This window comes from the organism of the source record quoted next, unplaced genomic scaffold (genome assembly GCF_019419815.1).
Source record: "Pyrus x bretschneideri cultivar Hongxiangsu unplaced genomic scaffold, Pyrus_bretschneideri_v1 Contig1, whole genome shotgun sequence".
Classification (NCBI taxonomy): domain Eukaryota; kingdom Viridiplantae; phylum Streptophyta; class Magnoliopsida; order Rosales; family Rosaceae; genus Pyrus; species Pyrus x bretschneideri.
Window position 1 is genome coordinate 91 of NW_025999390.1, and position 20,600 is coordinate 20,690.

Consider the following 20,600-nt stretch of genomic DNA (forward strand, 5'->3'; position numbering starts at 1 on the left):
GCCTATGATGTGCCGAAAAGAGTGACTAGTAGTACCACGATGAAAATGACTTGACGAATGCCAGAAATCAATTTCCCGAGTGCCAAAAAACATGAAATTGACCTGAAAGAAGGTCCCTAATGCCATAAGGAATTACTAGACAGAATGAGTAGTCTTTTTTATTTACAAATACAAGTTGTCGAGAAATACGGTGTTGAGAAACAAGTGCCAGGATGCGTTAAGGCGCTTCATCATGAAGAGTCGTATTGCGCTTCCTTGTCTCGCTCAGTCTCACGAGTGGAAATTGAAGCTTCTCTCCCTGCCATGGAGAGGAGTTACAGTCGAGTCGCTAGCCAGGAAGCACTTTTCCACTGCCTAAGCTCCGAGCTCACCCAGCTGACTAATTTCACCCACTTTTTCAACGACTTTTCTCAGAAATTCATCAAAAACAGAGTCCTTTTTTGCTACTTCTGATCGGCACTCTCGCTTTGACCGAAAACAACAGATACCCTTACCTTACTTGTCTATACGAGGAGATTTTAATCACTTCTTTTCTTTGTCGCCTACGGGATGTTTTAGGTGAGGAATTAGGGAGCCGTTTAGGAGTTAGTAGGATCGATTGACCCCCCACGGAAAAGCTGCTTTGTCGGACCATCCATGAATGCCCTGCCTTAGCTGAGATGTCGATCTAGCCCTTCTTAATTAATCCGGTTTGTCAGAAAGGTATGTGATTCGTGTCTCTTCGAAGGTTGATTTCGATTGGCTGCTTTGTGTTCAGTCTGTTCTTATTCCAGACTGGAAATAGAACTCAGAAAGCTTCACCTTGCCGAGTCCGATGGGTTTCCCAATGGTTCGAGTCTTAGTTAGGTCTTCCTGGTCGACTAACTGTTGTGAGAATTAGTGAGTTAGGAGGTGTGCCTTAATCTTCCGAAGGTGCTTGAAGGTCTCTCTACTTATAGCATAATCGATCCTCCTAGTTAGCAAGCCTTGTCATTCGGATGAAAAGAATGTTATCCTAATGAAAGCCGGATTCCTCCCTTATCAATGTTTGAGATACCTGGTTGTGCCAATTGCCCTAGTGGACAATATGACTTTTATGCCTGGCGTCGGATCTTATGTTCTTCAGATGCTCGGCTTATCTGCCAGTTGTCTGGCTGCAAAAGGAAGAGGTTAGTTCAGCCAAAAAGAAGTTCCTTGAAGATAGATTCTTCTTTCTGTCCCACCAGTCAAAGCAGCTAGCTAAGCAAACCTTTAATATCTTTATTTTTTTTCATTAGCAACCGGGTCAAGGGTTCAGTTGCAATAAACTATGGCACCTAAAAATGTTATTCAACCAGTACGGCTCTTGATCCAATTTCATTTGTGATTGAAGACTCTACTCACGCTCTAAGGGGGTTTCCCAACCTTAATTCCTGCATCAAAAGTGACCTGAAAGAAAGGAGAATAATCCAGCTGGAACAGAAGGGCGCCTTGGATCAGAAGGAGGCCTATTATGTAATAGTGGTGGATGACTCGAGTTGTCAGAGATCTCTTTTGAAGAAGAAGAGCCCCATTTGAGTCGAGAAATCCCTCCTGGGCTAAACAATTCTAGTATGCATAAAAGACGGGCTTAATGAATAACTAGTAATCAAATAGAGTGGTTCCACTGATCAAGTAGTCCCGTGAGCCAGCCAATAGAGTAAGGAATAAGAAAAAGGACTTGGCGTAATGCTTTCATTCAAGTAGGGGGTAGGGCCAGGCCAGTAAAGTAGGCAGCAAATGGTCCAGGGATAAGTCTGTCAATATATCATCCCTCTTACTGATGCGGGTCAACTCCTTTAGAGGAATTGGAAGTATGAAACTAGACTCACTCTCCACAATTGGATGAATCAAAAACAGGCTACACTTAGATCGATTTTTCCAAAAGAAAAGAGACCTATTACCAGTCTTCTTTCTTTCTATATTAGGTGCAACAAAGGAAGATCTAGGTGAGGTTGAGTGCTCGCTTTCTTCCATCGATCGGAGCTCTTTGGATTGATCACTTGTCAAGGACAGCCCGGAATTCCCGCTGACTGTCCAGCAACAGAGCCATAGCATAAACAGTAAGTCATATTATCGGGCAACTCCATCCACCAAAATCTAGGTTGCGGTTTTGACATTTTTCATTCAAATAAAAAGTTACATTGTTTCACATTGTTTGTTTGTTTTTTTTTTTTTTTTTTTTTTGAATAAACAATATTATCTACACTAAGGCCATCTCTAATCGACTTGGTCAAAGGGTTATAGGTCAAAATATAGTCCGTTTTGATACGAAAACCGTATCCAACCGAAGGTTAGGCCAAAGAGCTTGTGGGTTCTTGCGGGCTATAATTCATCCACTAGGTTAATGAGCTGGCCAAAAGGAGTCAGCCAGCTAACTCGTTTGCATCAGCCCAAACCCATGCTAGTTGACGTTAGGTTACTGTTTGGATTTTGAATTGTTTTTTTTTTTTTAGATGAAATTTTTTTTAAATACAAATTCTAATTTTTTGTTCCTATAAATACATAAGCTATTTCTACACCATTTCTCATCTCCTTTTCACCATTCCATATTATCTTACCTCATTTTATTTCAATTCTTCACCAATTTTTCACATCATTTTTATTGTATAAAGATAAAAAATCCGGAGACTTATCATTTAGCGATAAGTGGCATTAAAAATATGTTTGAAAATCTTATTTTAATATGGTAGTTTAATTCAATTAAAATAATAAATTATTGAGGGAGCTAAAAAATAGTCCCTTTTGGTTGGAGATAGGTTTTTTGTCAAACAGGCAATATTTGGCCTATGGCCCTTTGGCCCTCTCGGTTGGAGAGTATAAAATATGGTATGACACTATTAATTAAAATCAATTTCTTGCAGAGCTATAGGGCTAAACATGGCTTTAGGTTTGTCATCTTCAATGAAGAGGGTTAAAGGGCCAAAATATGGCTTGATTTGGACAAAACTCGTCTCCAGCAGAAGTCTAGGCTAAAAATTAGTGGGACCCATCCGGCCAAAATATGACCAAAGGGCTACTAGGCTAGCCAATCTTGGCCTGATGCCCAGTCCATTTGCTCTTCAACCTGAGAGAGAAAGAAATGGGTCTTCTTCTCTACTACAATCCTCTACCTCTCATCGTCGCTTCTTCCTTTCTTTTTTGCCATTTCCAACTTCATCACCTTCATCTTTCTATACAACTAGTCAGGTATCTCTCTCTCCCCCCCTCCCTCTCTCCCCCCCTCCCTCTCTCCCCTTATTCCTTTCCACATCAATCACAAACCCATAGTCGCCCATCCACTTTTCCTATCGTGTTCGAGCTCACAAATCTCCACCACCATCCTCCATGGCACAATCTAACTCATCTCTCTCAATTAGTTAATCAAAAGTTCTAAATGTTTTGATTGGAGATGGTGTGGGTACTGGGTAGGGGGATGATGCTGATGAGGATTTGATTGGGAAAGACCCACAACTTCATGACGACGACCTTTCGAGTTAGCATCGAAATGGGGTGGTACTTGCCACTTGGGTAAGTTATGGAAGTGAATCACATAGGGCTGGGCACGGGTTAGGTCGGGCTGGGCCCAATTTTGATGGGATTGGATCGGACCTCGGTTCAAAGGAAATGGGCTGAGTCGGGATTGCATTTTCTAATATATGAACCGGATATTACTCGCCCCGATTGAAACGAGCAGGTTCGGGCAGGGTCTATCGGTCTTTTTTTATTTTTTTTGTTTGAAAAAAATAATAATAATCAAATTTGTACAAATTGTAAACTGCACTGCACATATTTGAATTTTGCACAGATTGCAAACTGCACAGATTTGCATAGATTGCAACTGCACAGAGTCACATACTGCATTTATGCAGATTTTGCACAAATTCACCGTTATTCACATCCAATCTAAATACAAAGTCCAACATCCAAGTTCATAAATTAACAATACTTCCAAAATAACAATATTACATCGTCCAACATCTAAAAATCAAATCAACATACAAAATATCCGAAAGTCCAAGACATCCAAATTCCAAGAATCAAATAATCCAAAACGACATAAACATGACATCCGCAATAAATTTCAAATTAACATCCAACACCCAAGTTCCAACAATAATCCTCATTGAATCTTTAAGCAAAAATAGAATATAAACATGACATTTTTAACGTCCAACATCATATTATCCTCATTGAAATTTAAAGTTTATTCATTTGAGTTTTAAATATTACCACAATTCCTTTTCTTTTATTCGTTCGAGTTGTTTGAGGAGCTTCAATTTCAGGAATATTTGGTGAGATAGTTGAACTTGTAGATATAGTATTTGCTCCTTTTCTTTTATATTCTACAACAAAGAACAAATGTTAATTGTAAAACAATTAATATAAAGTTATAAACCAAACTATAAAATTATCAATTCAGTCATCAATCTACTACAAAAGTAACTCTAGTAACCTAGTTTGAAAACCCTAAAATCCCAAATTCCAATTTAAAAACCCTAAAATCCCTACACCCAAAATTCAAAATTTCAAATTAATAACAAAACCCTAATTCAAAATTACCTAAATTTTAAAAGGATGATGGCCTGTACTAGTGTCCTCGATAAAGGTGATGGGGTTGCTATCGAAGAGGAGAGAATCGATGGCAAGGGTGATGGCCTGGCCCCTGGGTTCTTTGGGATGTTGTCGAGGAGGAGGATGGGTGGTGCCGTTGTGTTCGCCGAGGAGAATTGACGGTTGGTGAAAAGGAAGACGATTAGAGTCAAGGGAATTGTCGAGGAGGGACTGAGAGACTAAGAGTGAGAATGAGAGTGAGAGTCGAGATGAGAGAGAGAGATAGATAGAGAACTTAGGGTAAAATTAAAACTAACGATTCAGATTAGATATGGTAGCTTATTCATCAATCTGGTCCGTCTATTTTAATTACAAACAGGCCGGTCCGGGTACCCGCGGTTCCTATACTCCAGGAACAGGCCTAAACCGAAAATCACAAATGCCCGCCCCGTTTCTCTTTTTTAAAAGTAGGAACCGGCCCGTACCCGCCCCAAACCGCCATTACCCGTCCTGACCCATGGTTCCTATACCCATTTGTCCACCCCTATAATCACTTGTTTTTATTTTTGGATGGGCTTTTGTGAGAATGACTTGATTTCGTTGAACCCATTTGATGATGATAGCTGAATAGTTGATAAATTTACTGAGTTGGTGAATTAAGTTAGTAATGAATTTTAAAATAATAAATTACTAAAAAGTTATGTTTAGGGAATTGTTATTAGCATCCTAAAAAACTCATTATACACTCCAAACTTCCTATATTAGGAAAGAAAAATACACTTATGATTTGTGAGGAGTGTAAAATGAGATTTTTGGAGTGCCAATAACATTCCCTATGTTTATCCTCTTATGACATATGAATGTGACCTAGCAGGGCTATAATTCTGAATCTGACTATATTTAGTCTCTTCGGTTGGAGATGACCTAAAAGGGAAGGGGTTAGTTTAGCCTCACAATATGCTAACAATAATATGATTCAAATTCGCTTTTAACGAAAATCGAATTTAAAATCTTTCACTTATAAATGAAGAGAAATACCGCTAATACTAAGTGGCAAGCTGGAATTGTACCAAAGTTTAAAGATGGAATGCTATCTCCATCTTTTTTGTTTTTTTTTCCTTAAGAGTCGAAATCGAAGCAAAACACATCCTCAAACGAATATGCTTTCTCTTTCATATTTATTTTTGCTTTTAAGAAAAATCTCAATGTTATTTATGTTTTTGTACAATATTTTATAATACTAACACAAAAAATAATATTAAATTAAAAAACGACTAAGAGTCTACCGAAAATTACGTGATGGCCTTAGCATTTGGTTTTCAACTAACGAAAGAGTTGCAACAACGAGGTAATATAGGGAAAAAAAAATTAATAAAAATGATTTGAAAACTTTAAGTTTTACGATATATATAAAATAAATAATATTAAAATTAACTTTTTAAAATAAAATAGAATTAACGTTTCGTTAAAGTTCTGGAGAAGAAAAAAAAAAAAAAAAAAGGCAAAGGTGAAAGAGAAAAAAACCTATCCCTTCTGCTCCGTGCTTCCTTCTTCCCTCGCATCCCACCTCTAACCTTCTCCTCCATGGGACACTAGCAAATTAGCAATAGTATAGCATCGAGGATCATCCCGAACCGCACACCTTATCTCAGCCACAACCAGCAACCAAAAAACGTTTGATAATCTGCAAGCTTTCAATCTTTCAAAGCCGATTTTTCTGCTTCCGCCAGAAATTGTCCGTTGAAATTGCCCCCTACCCTGGTCTCCTTCCGCCGGCAACATGACTATATCAGAGGATGAGGACGAGAGTTTGGCTCATTTCCTTGAATCGGAGGTGCTCTCCGAGGTTTCAGAAGACAAGGTTTGTCTTATTCTTCTGTCTTTCCTCCGATTCGGTTTGATCCATTTCTGTCTTTAAACAGTTTTATTAATATGACAAAGCTTTCATTCATTTCAAAATTTGATCTCTGCGTGATGAGGCTTACTTTCAATTTTGCGGGAATTAGGTTTTTTTTTTTGGGAAGGGGGGTAATTTGTTCTATAATCATATCATATAGTAAGTACACTGGCATGAACGAATAAGTGACTGATATTGTTGTTGGGCTTTTGATTGCATGGTAGGAGGAGGAGGAGGAGGATGATGAGGTAACAGAGGTGCCCAAAGCAAAGAAAATGCGACTAGTGGACGATACGGCTGAGAAAGACCCTCAATTTCAGAAAAGCGCATCTTCTTCCGGGTTTGTTCAGTCAAAAAGCGCCATCGGCTGCAGTAGCAATAGCGGGAACTCGCCCGTGAGGATTGAAACTGGCATTTTCAGCAAAATCCCTCCTGAACTCTTCCCTCACATCCTCAAGTTCCTCTCTTCTGAAGATCTATTTGCTTGCTCTCTCGTCTGTAGATTTCTAAGTCATGTCGCTTCCGATGAATCCTTATGGCGCCGCCTGTAAGTAACTCTTACAAGTCTTTGTATGACTAGTTGTGCAATTTTCAGTCTTTCTGACGCCAAAGCTTTTTTATTTTCCTATGTTATCTTCCCAAATCAATTAATTTACCGGAATGCAATAAATGTCTGATCTATTGGCAACACCTGTTCGCAATTTTGAGAGCTTTATGTAACTCCTATTTAACAAATTCCCTCCCTAGTATGGATTTGTTGATTCTTTAACGATGATAAATGCACTGAATTTACTTCATCCTCTTGCGAGTAATGTGTTTGTGCGGCTATGTGCAGGTATTGTATGCGATGGGGTCATTTACCCCCTAGTAGAAAGCTGCGTGAATGTCCATGGAAAAAACTTTATATTCAGGTACTTCTATCTATTTTTTATTTACTATTATTTTAGTCAGCCATAATAATTAGGTCTCAAACTAGCCATCCCTGTGAGTGGAACATGATACCTCCCACTTACACGTCTAGAGGAATACCACCAGACCTTAGTGATAGTGGCTTTTTATTTTCTATTTTAATTTGTAGTAGTTGCTGCTGCAGTCATCATGGGCATTCACAAAAAGTACTTAATTTGTAATTTGGACTTGAAAAACTGAATTTTTCATATTGTATGCGCTTACATGAAACCTGAAGCTGCTTTGCAGCAGCAACCTAGATTAAGTGATATTAGCCTAAACAAATTCTTTCTCTTTCTCAGCGTGATGAGGAGGATACGGTGGAACTTGTTAGGAATTGCACACTTGAGTTCAAGGAATATTTTATTCAAATGCAAGCTGCCAAAAGAAGCCAAGCACCTCTTCCTTCACAGGTAACTGGTGCTACCTTTGCCTTAACCTGTGTGGTGTCATTTTGTGTGAGATTATAATAAGAGCCTGCTCTTATGCCTTGACCTGTGTGGTGCCTTGACCGCTATGCTTCTTGAAACCTTATGCATAATTGTTTTCTCTTGTGTTAACTTGAGATCCTTCATGGGAGACTTACTATATGAGACATTGGGTCTTAAAAAATTCTGCGTTTTGCTTTTCTCTTGGGATAACTACAAGATCTTTTGTATTATTTTCTCAATAGTTTTCTAGTGCTGAGTATGTCAAACTCAACCTTCTATTAACCTTTACATTTAGTTGTAACATGTGGGACTCTCTCTCTCCCTCTCCCTCTACTTATGTATGTATGTATGTATGTATGTATGTATGTACACACACACATTTATACCTTCATCGGTTTAACTTTCATATTTGCTTGTGAAGGTGAATGATGACGGGATAATTCTTGACACAACAGTAGCTGATCAAGTGTCTATATGGAAAAGTAGTAGAGGCCTAACTGATAAGGCGGAAGCTGATCATGCTTGTTCAGGTGAAAAGTGCACTTACTACCAAATTGGAGATGTATTTGTCTGTGAGAACACTGGCCAGGTTCATGGTAGGTATCAATGAATTTCGTGTACTTTGTGTGTTCGTGTGTGAATTTGTGCAGGACTTAAGTCTCATCCAATTATTTTTCATGTTTCCTTCTGCAGTATGTGATGATAATTGCAGAGAAGTTGTTATGGATCCGACCAATGAGCTTTGGGTCTGCACAATATCTGGGCACTGTTTCGATAGGCTCCTATCACCAGAAGAAACGGAGTCAGATGCTGTGAGTGAACATCTCCCCTGCCTTGCAATTTGTTGTCATTATACAACAAAATGTCATCAAGTTGCCTCTCATTCTTCCCCATGAAATATCTTCTGGTTGATATAAATAGTCGAAATTTATTTGTGTCGGGCTTAATTATTGATAAGTTGATATGCCCCTTGAAACTCACTTTTAGTCTCACTTTGCCACTGTATTCTGAAAATGTGCTACTTAACCCCTCAAACATCAACTAAGTGTCTCAATTCCGTTTTCTCATTTCTTGTAAAATTTTTAAATGCACTAGGTGATTTGGTTAGTTGTTAGCCTTCTAGAGAACAATTTGTCTCAGTTGGTTTGTATAGTTGCTAATGCTTGGTCATTTCCTTTAATTCAGGAGCAGCAGCAAGGAGCTGTGACAGACGAGGCAGAACCATTCATGGGATCTGGGCGCTTTGGTAATTAAGTTGCCTTTTTGTTTTGGTTTTAGAGAAGTGTAATGTTAATTATGTGCAAGCTTAATTTTCCATTTTTGATGCAGCAAGAGCTTATATGATGGGATATAATTGTGTTGATGAGAAGGAGCTAGAGGATGCTTTGAGGTTTGTCTGAACAGAATACCACAGGTCCATCTAGGTGGGAGTGAAATTCACGGGTCAGGCACACGTCACTCATGCGGCTGGCGCACACGGAAAAAAGAGCAGGACCCTTGCATTTGGCCCCACCCACCCCAAGACCGGAGTCACTTGGCTGAGTGGGAAGCCAGCCGCACCTCGTAATCCATGGTGGGTTGTCTTAATTCTCTTGTATCCAAAAAAAAAAAATGAAAAAAAGGAGAGCTTAATTTACATTAGGTATACTGTTGTTGTATTATTATTTTATTATTATTATATACAGATAGAGATAGAGATACGGTGTGGTTGATGTTGCTGTCTATTTGGAATTGCAGTTAAATTTGCTTTGCTTTTCTTTTCTTTTGGGGTGTGATTCCATTCCGTACACACGGACATACACCACCAGAGCAAGAATCATTATGATGAAATGATAATGGGAGGGAGGGAATCCAATTCCTTTAGACTTCTGTCTTATCTGATAGGCAGATATTTCCTCTTTCCTCTGTATGCAATTATCATTTTTACTAAATCATGGGCATTGTTACTTATATATTTAATCATGAAGCAATTATCATCAAATTTTAAAGCCTTAAAAATGAATGATTAATTTGGTTCTATAATGTACTGGACATTTCCCCGTCGGCAATTCCAGTTCCATGAAAATAGTCAAGAGTTTTTCGAGTTCACCCTTCTCAATCCAAACGCCATCTACTTTACATGGTAGTCAGCCGCCCATGTTTAGTTCCCAATTAATCGCCAACTTGTAAGAAAAAATGGATAAAATCAACTAGATTGAATTGTCACAAGCAAATCAGTCATTGGATTCAATCATGTCGATTTTTTTTTTTAAATGCAATCCAAGTTACCCAAATTATGCAAAGATGATCGAAATTGAATTAAATCTGTTTGTATAAAGGATTGAATTTGTTGAGCACTCGATTGAAATGTACTTCATTTTCATATGTCGAATTTCAAACTTATACCAAACCACTGTACTAGTTGGTAAATTGTTGTAATAACATCTTTATCATCCTTTCCTTGCAAAAGGGTTTTGTTTTAAAAAATAAAAATAAATTTGCTAATAAAAAAAAAACATATATGAAGCGTCTATATCCATATAATAATCACCAACGTTTTACTTTTAGGTTTCTTTTTCACTAAGTATTTGTAACTTGATTTAATTTTAATTTATTCTCTGTAACTTAAAATTTGTCACTTTTAAAACTCAAAATTCGTTTCACTTCCCATGTGAGCATAATGAAAATATACAATTAAATTTATTGAATACTGACATAATATTATCAAATGTTGGGTCTCACATATGTTTAAGGAAGCAATTTATAAGGTCATTTTGAATGGAGATGGTTATAGTGTTATAGGCCAAAATCTAGCCCGAAATGCTTCAAAATCCAACTCTAATGGAGGGTTGGGCCGAAAAAATGGGGAGCCTACTAGGCCAAGTTTCAGCCCTTAGCCATAGCACTGGCCATTCTTAGCCAGCCAAATAGCCTGTTCAAGGGGTTCTTTTTTTATTTTTTTGTAGGCCGAAATTTAAAACTTCTAATTTTTTTTCCCTATAATTAACTATTTCTACATCATTTCTCAAATCTTTTTTTTTTGCAGGCTCAGATCCTTTTCATAAACACCACTCCCTTACCTCATGCAATAATCTAAATTTAAAATTTTCAATATTTTTTCAAATAGCCACATCTTCAACTAAATGATAAGAAATTCAAAAGCTTATTCATTTAGAGACAAATGATACTCAAAATATGTCCAAAAATCTTATTTTAATCTAGTATTTATAAATTAACCAATAATACCGTAACGCGCAGCTTCTGCCCAGACAACCCCGTCAGTCTCTTTCGGTTTTTGAAAACCCTAACATTTATCACACAGAGAGGACAAAGAGACAGCTCTCCTCTCCCCTGGGACGCCACACGCCACACGCCACACGCAACACCACCTCCCCGCCCCTCCCTATACTTAGCAGTCAGTCTGCCTTCCGTCGCCACCGCCGTCATCTGCTTCGTTTTCTTCGTAAGTATTTAGTGTATTTTCTTCCTGTATATCTGGGTGCCGGATAACATAGATTAAGCGAGAATTGTTTGATTATTATTTGAAAATCAGTAAGCATATTATTTTTCTCTGATTGTTAGTACTAATTGAAATTTGACAAAGTAATTAGCTGGTGTGTTGGGCGATTTGGATACAGTTTTAGCTAATGACTCTTCTCTTGAAGCCTTTTAATGAAATCGACCAAGTCCTCCACCTACATCAAATGTTTACAGATATATTTCAATTTCATACCCAAGTACTTGCCTTTCAAATCTCTTTCTTCTGTAAATATTTTTTTTATGCAATCCAATCCAGCCTTTGTTTGATCATGCGCAGAGCATGTTTTACCAAATATAGACAAAGAAGGTGGCCATATGTCTCTATCCTCTCTCTCTCTCTCTCTCTCTCTCTCTCTCTCTCTCTCTGTTTGTGTGTGGCATAATATGATTTTGTTGATTTATTGTGGATAGAATAAGATTAGGAGAGGAGATGGCAGACCGGTTGACCCGTATTGCAATCGTGAGCTCCGACAGATGCAAGCCAAAGAAGTGCCGCCAGGAATGCAAGAAGAGCTGTCCTGTTGTCAAGACTGGTATATTATAGTATCCCTTCTTAATTTTAATATTTTCGTTGTTTCTATTAGTGAAGGAAATAGCATATCAGGATTGATCGAATCACTCAAGATAATGGTTTCTTTTGTTTTCACAAAACGTGCAAATATTTTCTTGTTTCTTGAATGATGAGCTTGCTATATGTTTCGTGAGGGTATTGTGATGCACAATTCTTGATTACTTAGATTCAGTAGCTGAAAGTTTAGCGCGTGAACTGTTATTTCTCATGAAACTTATTGTTTGTGTTCAATTATTTGATAATTAAAAGGAAATTAAGGAAATGGATTGCCTCTTGCAAGTAGATTTACCCATAAACTTTACCAAGCTCTAATTACATGGTATATAAAAGCAAGGGAAGATTCTACTAATGGCTGCTAAAAATAAAGGCATGAGCTCCCGTATATAGTGTGGAGGCTCCAAATAATTATTTAATATTTCAGTATTGGCAGAATTCCTGTAATGCATTAGGCTAGGTTTACTTCTCTGTACAAAGCTGATTTTCTTGGCTTGAACTCGATTTTTTTAATATACTGTTGTCCTAGGGTGCTACAAATATACACCGCCTTCACCTAACTAATCAATCTACAGGAAAACTATGTATTGAGGTTACCCCTGCAGCCAAGATTGCTTTTATCTCGGAAGAATTGTGCATTGGGTGTGGTATCTGTGTTAAGGTCTGTAAACATTGTGGTTACTGTTCTTTTTTTGTTCCCTGCATTAGTTGGTTCTAAAGACATTCTTTGGACTCTGTTCCATCTCATGATGCAGAAATGCCCATTTGAAGCAATTCAAATCATCAACTTACCGAAGGATTTAGACAAAGATACGACCCATCGTTATGGTCCTAACACTTTCAAACTACACAGGTTAGCTCCTTACCACATTATTGGGAAGTGATCATTGATCATGCTAGCATTTATGTGGCTAACAGAAATTCAAAATTTCAGGTTACCAGTCCCAAGGCCAGGTCAAGTTCTAGGTTTGGTTGGAACTAATGGCATTGGGAAGTCGACTGCCCTCAAAGTTTTGGCTGGAAAGTTGAAACCAAATTTAGGCCGTTTCAAGGTAATACTCCTTACAAAATTCCCTTTCTGTGATAAGTATAAAATATTATTCAAACTCTTTTTGCTGTATTCTTTGATTAACTTATCTTCAAGTTGTTTTGTTTTTTCAGAATCCTCCAGATTGGCAGGAAATCTTGACCTACTTCCGGGGATCTGAGCTGCAGAATTATTTTACCCGTATTCTGGAAGACAATTTGAAGGTACCTTTTATGCTCATAACCTTTATAAGTGACCTAAGAGTCTTTAGTCTAATGGTCAGGCCCTTGGTTTGCTACCAAGAGGTCTGGGGTTCGACACCTCTCAAAGTACCCACCTAGCAATTGCTAGAGTTTCTTGCTTCCGAAATGTTGTGGGGTCAGGCAGGGGGCCTGGTGATTAGTCGGGTCAAAGATCCGGAGACACTAGTTTCAAACAAAAAAAAAAAAAACCTTTATAAGTGTATTTCCAAGGTTTTTTTTTTCAGTTGGGTTAGTTTTCGGACCTAGTGCTTGTTATCCAAGCTTTGTTTTATGTAATAAATTTTTTGCTTCGTGCTGATTGCATAATTGTAATTTTCTTTTCATTAACAGGCCATTATAAAGCCCCAGTATGTTGATCACATTCCAAAAGCAGTTCAAGGAAATGTTGGGGAGGTGCTCAACCAGAAAGATGAGAGGGATATGAAGGAAGAACTGTGTGCTGACCTTGAGCTGAACCAGGTTATAGAACGTAGTGTAGGGGATTTATCAGGTGGGGAGCTTCAAAGATTTGCCATTGCTGTTGTCGCCATACAGAATGCAGAGATATATATGTTTGACGAACCTTCAAGTTATCTTGATGTGAAACAGAGGCTTAAAGCTGCCCAAGTTATCCGATCTTTACTTAGGCCTAATAGGTCTTTTTTTCGTATATTTCTCTTCTCTCAAATTTTCACTGCATGTATTTGTTGGATTCTTTTTCTTGATTGTCTTCTTTCATGTTTAGCTGATGGGTATATTCCCTTGTGTTTTCAGCTATGTAATTGTTGTGGAGCATGATCTTAGTGTCTTGGATTACTTGTCAGACTTCATTTGCTGTTTATATGGGAAACCAGGTGCATATGGAGTTGTGACTCTTCCATTCTCAGTTAGAGAAGGAATCAACATCTTCTTGGCCGGATTTGTTCCTACGGAAAATCTTAGGTTCCGAGATGAATCTCTGACATTTAAGGCAAGATTATAAATTTTGTCCATGAATTGGTCTTCTGACTTATCAGTACTTTTTGATTTACTTTGTTGCCTGTATTAGGTTGCTGAGACACCACAGGAAAGTGCTGAGGAAATTGAGACATATGCACGATATAGATACCCATCAATGAGTAAAACTCAGGGAAATTTCAGGCTTCGTGTGGTTGAGGGTGAATTTACGGATTCTCAAATTATTGTGATGCTGGGTGAGAACGGAACGGGGAAGACTACATTTATCCGTATGCTGGTATTTTTAGTTTCTTTTACCATTTTCTTTTTCTTCATTAACAATAGCTTTTCTGTTTCAGATGTTGAGTTAACATATATTCATCCGATTTTCAGGCGGGTCTATTGAAACCTGATATTGTAGAAAATTCAGATGTGGAGATACCTGAATTCAATGTTTCTTACAAGCCCCAGAAAATCAGTCCAAAGTTTCAATCCACTGTCAGACACTTGTTACATTCAAAAATTCGTGATTCATATACTCATCCACAATTCATGTCGGATGTGATGAAGCCTCTTCTAATTGAACAATTAATGGATCAAGAAGTCGTGAATCTCTCTGGCGGAGAGTTGCAGAGGGTTGCATTATGCCTATGCCTCGGGAAGGTAAATTTATTTGTTACTTTGTGTAGGACACTTTGAATCTCGGGATGAATTCATTTGAACACTTTGTTGTAGTCTTTCTATTTGGCTGGTTCTGAGTGGGTGGAAGTTGGAAATGGATCCAAGGTGTTGCTTTTTGAAACACAGACAATCCCACCCGCTCCTTGGTCATATTGCGGATGTATGGTTACAAGACCTGCTGTCAGCAGTCCGGTTCCATGCCTTTGTGGCATTGGGGGGGGAGAAACTATATTGTGATCCCTAGGAGTTATAAGTTTTTCTTGTGAGATAGGAAACATGCTAGGTGTGAATCCAAATAATTGAGGAATAAGAATGTGTCAGTTCTCAGTATGCAATTCATATATCTACCAATATGTAAAGTTGCTTTCTCGTGGCAATCTTGCTGTGCTCTGCCTGTAAAGTAAACAATGTAAATATAGTGATTAGATTCACTTTTGTGTTTTTTTTATTGTTTGATTCTGGTAAGGTTCTGCCTTACAGTTGCGTTGTTCTAACTAGTTGAAGTGCATGCGGATCAGTTTTGATGAATACATTCTAATGTCCGCTTCTATTTACTCAATGCAGCCAGCAGACATTTATCTGATAGATGAACCAAGTGCATATCTTGATTCTGAGCAGCGTATTGTTGCTTCTAAAGTCATAAAGAGGTTCATCCTTCATGCTAAGAAAACTGCTTTCGTGGTTGAACATGATTTTATTATGGCTACCTACTTGGCGGATAGAGTTATAGTCTATGAGGGGAAGCCGTCAATTGATTGTACTGCAAATTGTCCCCAGTCATTGTTGACTGGGATGAATCTATTCTTATCGGTAAATGTTGCAATTAATCTCATTGGAATTGCTCTCGCTCTCTCTCCCTCGCTGTGCACAAGTAACTTCCATTTATTTTGTTTGTTTGTTTGTTTGTTTAAATCATGCAGCATCTTGATATCACATTTAGACGTGACCCAACTAACTATCGCCCAAGAATCAACAAATTGGAGTCAACGAAGGATAGGGAACAAAAAGCTGCTGGGTCCTACTATTACCTGGATGATTGATAAAGTCTTGATGGTATGTTTCATTCTTATTCCGTTTATTTTGTGTTTTTGTTGTCATTTTGATATTACAAGGTGTTCCAATTACAGTTTTGGCCAAATTTGGAGGGCGTTAATATGACCTTAATAATGGAATCACAGCTGAAGTCATGACATTCTGACAAATGATCGGAGGTCCTTTGTTTACCAGAGAGAATGTGTTTTCCAGGCCCTCCCATGTTGTTAGCTACTTGAGTAAATCATGCCCTTGCCCTATAGATAGTGTGCTTGCACTTATGCAGTTTTGGTAAATTAGTCTCTCATTGGGCGAGGCAATCTAGATGTACAATTAATGGTCTCTCATAGTATCAACGATTGCAGTTAACTCTATGTTTGAGGAAACGATGTTTAACTGTTGTGCTTTCTGGGTTTATGTAACGGTGATTTCATCTCTCATGGTAAATTTTGTTTTTTACATTAGAAATTTGTTCTGTAGATGCCTGGGCTTATTCTTGTAAAAGTGTGGAAAGGTTTTAATGCTCAGGGAAAAGAATTCTAATGGGCGTTTGATATGCTGAAGACAGAATTCTACGGTTCTTTGTTTAGTGTCGACTGTCGAAAAAACTGACGCTGTCACAAACTCAACCAATTATTTACCAAATGATTCTTTGTTTACCGCACTTTTAGCTTGGGGTGTAAGGGAATGGAAAGGCGAAATGAAGCTGGAGTGGTAGTTGAGTCTTCTTTGTAATCGAATGGAATGGAACATTCTCTAACTAAAGGAGATAGCCAATAAGCCAAAAATATGGGAAATGAAAAAGCAAGTGATTGAAATTTGGACGAGAACCTATCATATGGAGAGGTTCTTGCGTGAGTCTCGGGTGTGGTCTGAGAGTGGGGAGGGACACAAATGAGACCGGGTGATGTGTGTGGGCCGGGCAAGCTAACTGGTCCAGGTTTCGTATGTTAATATTTTTCTAGGTTAAATTATACTAATACCCTTTCAAGTTTGCGTTTTCACAAAAACTCTGCACCTTTGAAACATTATTCTAACACCTCTTGAGGATTAATTCACTTTTACATAACTCTTCCTTCCATAACTAAGGGTAATACTAGAGAGAGAACGATGGCCATGGGTGGTTTTGTGAGGCAAAGATGGTTTAAGGTCTAGGATTTTGGCGTAGAGCGAGGGAGGGGTTTGGTTAGGGATTGGTCTTGAGCGAGAGTAGATCTTGAGCAGGAGTTCCTTCGTCAGACTGTTCTCGATTGTTATAAGCCAAAATAGGGTGAAAGGAAGTAATTGAAAGTTGTATATTGAGTCGTAGCATTTTTGTGGACGTTGTTATACATACACATGTGATTTCATTCACCCTAGAAGGATAGAATCAAATCAAATCAAATAAAAGCAACAAAATTGAGAAAATATTAATGTTATTCTACACAGATTAATTATTACTTGTTCAAGGAATTTGTTCACTCTTGCTTATGAGTTGCAGAAGTGCATTTGCCTTCCTTTGAGCTCTGTTGGTTCCACTCCTTGTGATCTCTACCAAATGCTCATACACTCCAAACTGCAGTGCGGCAAGTAAGAAAGAGGAATTGCTTGACCCCAACTCGAGAAGAACTGACGTTGCACATTCCTTGTTCTTTGGTGTTCCTTCCCGGATAAATTCCACCAGATTTTCAATGAATGAGAGCTGTCCAATCTCTTGTCGTCCATCTGGATGTGATGCAAGAAGTAAGAAGATGGAGAGCGCTTCATCGACCATGCCCAAGTTTCTGTCCTTCAGTAGCTGGATCAGTGGCGGTACAATGCCAGCACTAATGGCCCTCCCCTTGTTTGCTTGGTTCAGAGATAAGTTAAACAGTGCCGTGGCAGCGTCTTTTCTACCTCTAATCGTCCCGTCCTGCAACAAGTCTACTAATGGCGGAATGCCATTTGATTCCCCCACAATTACTTTGTTCTCATCGATCATCGACAAGCTAAATAAAGCTGCTGCAGAGTTCTCTCTAGCTTCTGAGCTTCCATTCTGCAAAACTTCTATAATAGCTGGAATGGCTTCTTCTCTGGTTATCAATTTCTTGTTTGTTTCATCAATCGATAAGTTCAAAAGAGCCGTTACTGCATGCTGTTGAACTTTAGAATCTGGGTAGGAAAGAAGTTGCACCAGTGGCGGGATTCCTCCACTTTTGGCAACCAAAATTCTGTTCTCTGGGTTCTCTTTAGAGATCAAACGAATCTTCATGACCGCATTCCTTTGCACTTCTAAGTGACTTGAGGACAGCTGGTCAACCAATGATGAGATCTCCTCTTTGTGTTCGGTGGAGGAGCTTTCCTGGCCCGTGGAAGTTTCTTTTTTCGGGAGCTGGAATTTGGTCTTCTCACACCACTGCATGATTAGATTTTTTAGAGCATAATTTGGTGCAAGTGACAAGTGAGCCAGAGTCTGCCTGGTCTTGGGACATGTCCTATGATTGGTGTCGAGCCACTTTTGTATGCTTTCTCTGTTATACGTCTTTAATGAAATAACCAAACCCGAGGGAAAAAATAAAGATGAATCAGTTCCCGTTCTGTTAATATAACAATTGTAAACGTAAACTGAGCCCAAGTTTACTTTTACTCTACAAGATTTATGCTCCGATACACACGACATGAGTAGAAGGAAGAAAAATATATACTAGGGAAACCTAGCCGGTGCATGTTTCGTGTAAGCGACTCACCTGTCCACTTGCAACAATAACAGGATCCGTCATTAGTTCTAGCGTGATTGGACAGAGGAACTCATGAGGGATCATCAAAGACGGGCACTTCTCGAGCATTTTAGGCATGACAGGGTTGTCAAGGACATTGGCCGCTTCCATTCCTGCAATTTGTCTGAATTTGTTAAGAAGATCAATGATTTGCTGCATGGTCTCTGCACTTGGCCCTCCTCTCTCTTTATCCTTAACCAGATTCCTCACAGCTATTGTTTCTATCTTAAGGTCCTCGGATTTTTGCAGGTCTAGCTTTTGGGCGAGCCTCTCTATAATGGCACTATCAGCATTTCTATCTTCTTTTTTGGACAAAACCACCATAATATCCATTGCGAGCTCTATGTCCTGTGTATCTGTTCGCTTCCTCGCTCGTCTAAGTTGCATGATCATCAGTTCCACCTGAAACAAAGCAAAAAAAAAGTTACTTATATCAGAAACAAAACTAGACTGGATTGGATTGCTAATTAATTCGTCTAAGAAATTACCAATCTCCTAATTAACGCCACCCCCCACCCCGGAACAATCAGGAACAAGTTTTTGATACACAAACTTATATCAAACGTGTGCAGCAAAGCGAGATTGATAAAAGATCTGTCTGTGTGAAAAAAAATGAAATAACACATGGGAAGCATTAGCTTGAAAACGGAAAAAAGGGACATATATGTATATACCTGTTCCTCAACTTCATCTGATAGGCAAAGTTCATCTGGCAAACCTTCTAAAGCCTGACCGAGTCTTTCATGAACCGCATGAAATCTAACCATGATTGCCTCGCTTTCAAGTGCCTAAATTACCGCAACAACAAATAAATTAATAATTCACGGTTCTGAATTTGAACATCTATTAATTTTGAAAGGAAAAAAGCCTAACCAGATAAATTTTGCTCCCCTCATTACAAGTTTTCAACAATTTCTTTGCCATGAGAAGCACCTTCTTCAAATTTGCCAACCAAGCAGCACCCCTCTCCGGAATTGGCCCATCGAACTCCCGAGTCTCCTGAAAAAGCGGCAGCAAGAGCTTCATACGCCGCACCAGGTTGTAGCATTCTTTCCTCTGCGTTCTTCGGTAATCTCCGAATTGAGCAACATATTCAATCACACCTTCCGCAGTTTCATCTCTGATCTCTCCTCCTCCTCCTCCGCCGCCTCCGCCACCTCCACCTTCACCTTCGTCTCTGATCTCTCCATCGATCACCATGGGCCTCCACCTTTATACATATATGTATACTAGATGAACCAAAAACCAAAAGCCTAGTTTCTTAGAGTAATTCTGACTTCAAATCACGAGTAAGCGAACTAGCAATAGCATTGCCCTAGGGTTCATGAATGCATAATTCGCCGCTGGAATCCGGGTTGAAGATAACGAAACCCTAACCTTAATGCCCATGGATTCCATTTGCAGGTGCTCTGTGTGTTCGTTCTTGGTGCCTGTCAGAAGCTTTTTGCGGCTTTTCGGATTCGTGGCTTTTTAAATTTGGAAATGCATAGAGCCTAAAATAGAATGCTATTTGAAAGTCGGTTAGTTTCCAACCAACCTACTTTTGGGCTTCCCTTTGCGGTAAATTGCCAATTGCCACGATCCGCTAGTATTACTACGACTACTCGCATAGCATTAGCATTAGTATTACCCCCTCTCTCTCTCTCTCTCTCTCTCTCTCTCTCTCTCTCCCCTCTCTCCCCAACACAGACATAAGTCACAATTAGGAAACAAAAAATGTTACTTTTATCACATCTGCACAACCTCTTTAATAGAGATGGGATCCATTTGTGTTGGTGGACTCTACTTCTATTAGAGAAGTAGTATAAGTGTGGTATGAAAAATGTGATAAGTATAACATTACTCTTAAGACCATCTCCAACTCTTTGAATAAAACTTAAAATATAAGCTTTAACCGCCCCTCTCCCAAAACCATCTCCAACCATTGGGCTCAAAGAAACCTTGGGGAAAAATAATTTAATTCATATTTTACAACATAGTTTAATTCATCTATAATGATTCATATCGTGTCTACTTTGTCAGTTTTACGTAATATCACTTGCGTGACTAGAATAAAA

At 38.7% G+C, this 20,600-nt stretch overlaps 3 protein-coding genes across 5 annotated transcripts; 2 read left to right on the forward strand and 1 right to left on the reverse strand.

The window, feature by feature from the left end:
- Positions 1-5,998: 5,998 nt before the first annotated feature.
- Positions 5,999-9,568, forward strand: LOC125472874 (F-box protein SKIP31). The gene is made up of 8 exons (XM_048574896.1): positions 5,999-6,391; positions 6,652-6,974; positions 7,263-7,338; positions 7,678-7,788; positions 8,228-8,402; positions 8,500-8,618; positions 8,992-9,052; positions 9,136-9,568. Exons 1-8 carry the CDS (start codon positions 6,311-6,313, stop codon positions 9,204-9,206), a joined length of 1,017 nt encoding a protein of 338 aa, XP_048430853.1. The 5' UTR covers positions 5,999-6,310; the 3' UTR covers positions 9,207-9,568.
- A 1,468-nt stretch (positions 9,569-11,036) lies between these two features.
- Positions 11,037-16,248, forward strand: LOC103926961 (ABC transporter E family member 2). Of its 2 annotated transcripts, none has more exons than XM_048575033.1 (13): positions 11,037-11,248; positions 11,737-11,858; positions 12,466-12,551; positions 12,646-12,743; positions 12,825-12,942; positions 13,052-13,141; positions 13,511-13,815; positions 13,934-14,129; positions 14,208-14,393; positions 14,489-14,758; positions 15,341-15,586; positions 15,697-15,829; positions 15,904-16,248. In XM_048575033.1, exons 2-12 carry the CDS (start codon positions 11,756-11,758, stop codon positions 15,814-15,816), a joined length of 1,818 nt encoding a protein of 605 aa, XP_048430990.1. In that variant the 5' UTR covers positions 11,037-11,248; positions 11,737-11,755; the 3' UTR covers positions 15,817-15,829; positions 15,904-16,248. The 2 variants fall into 2 exon arrangements, with proteins under 2 accessions (XP_048430990.1, XP_048431052.1); XM_048575095.1 differs by having other exon boundaries at positions 15,955-16,248.
- An 831-nt stretch (positions 16,249-17,079) lies between these two features.
- Positions 17,080-20,137, reverse strand: LOC103927006 (U-box domain-containing protein 15). 2 transcript variants are annotated; one of them, XM_009335905.3, is made up of 4 exons: positions 19,417-20,137; positions 19,218-19,331; positions 18,514-18,945; positions 17,080-18,308 (listed from the first exon to the last, which is right to left on the reverse strand). In XM_009335905.3, exons 1-4 carry the CDS (start codon positions 19,741-19,743, stop codon positions 17,253-17,255), a joined length of 1,929 nt encoding a protein of 642 aa, XP_009334180.1. In that variant the 5' UTR covers positions 19,744-20,137; the 3' UTR covers positions 17,080-17,252. The 2 variants fall into 2 exon arrangements, with proteins under 2 accessions (XP_009334180.1, XP_048430933.1); XM_048574976.1 differs by lacking the exons at positions 19,218-19,331; positions 19,417-20,137 and adding an exon at positions 19,032-19,208.
- Positions 20,138-20,600: the final 463 nt, after the last annotated feature.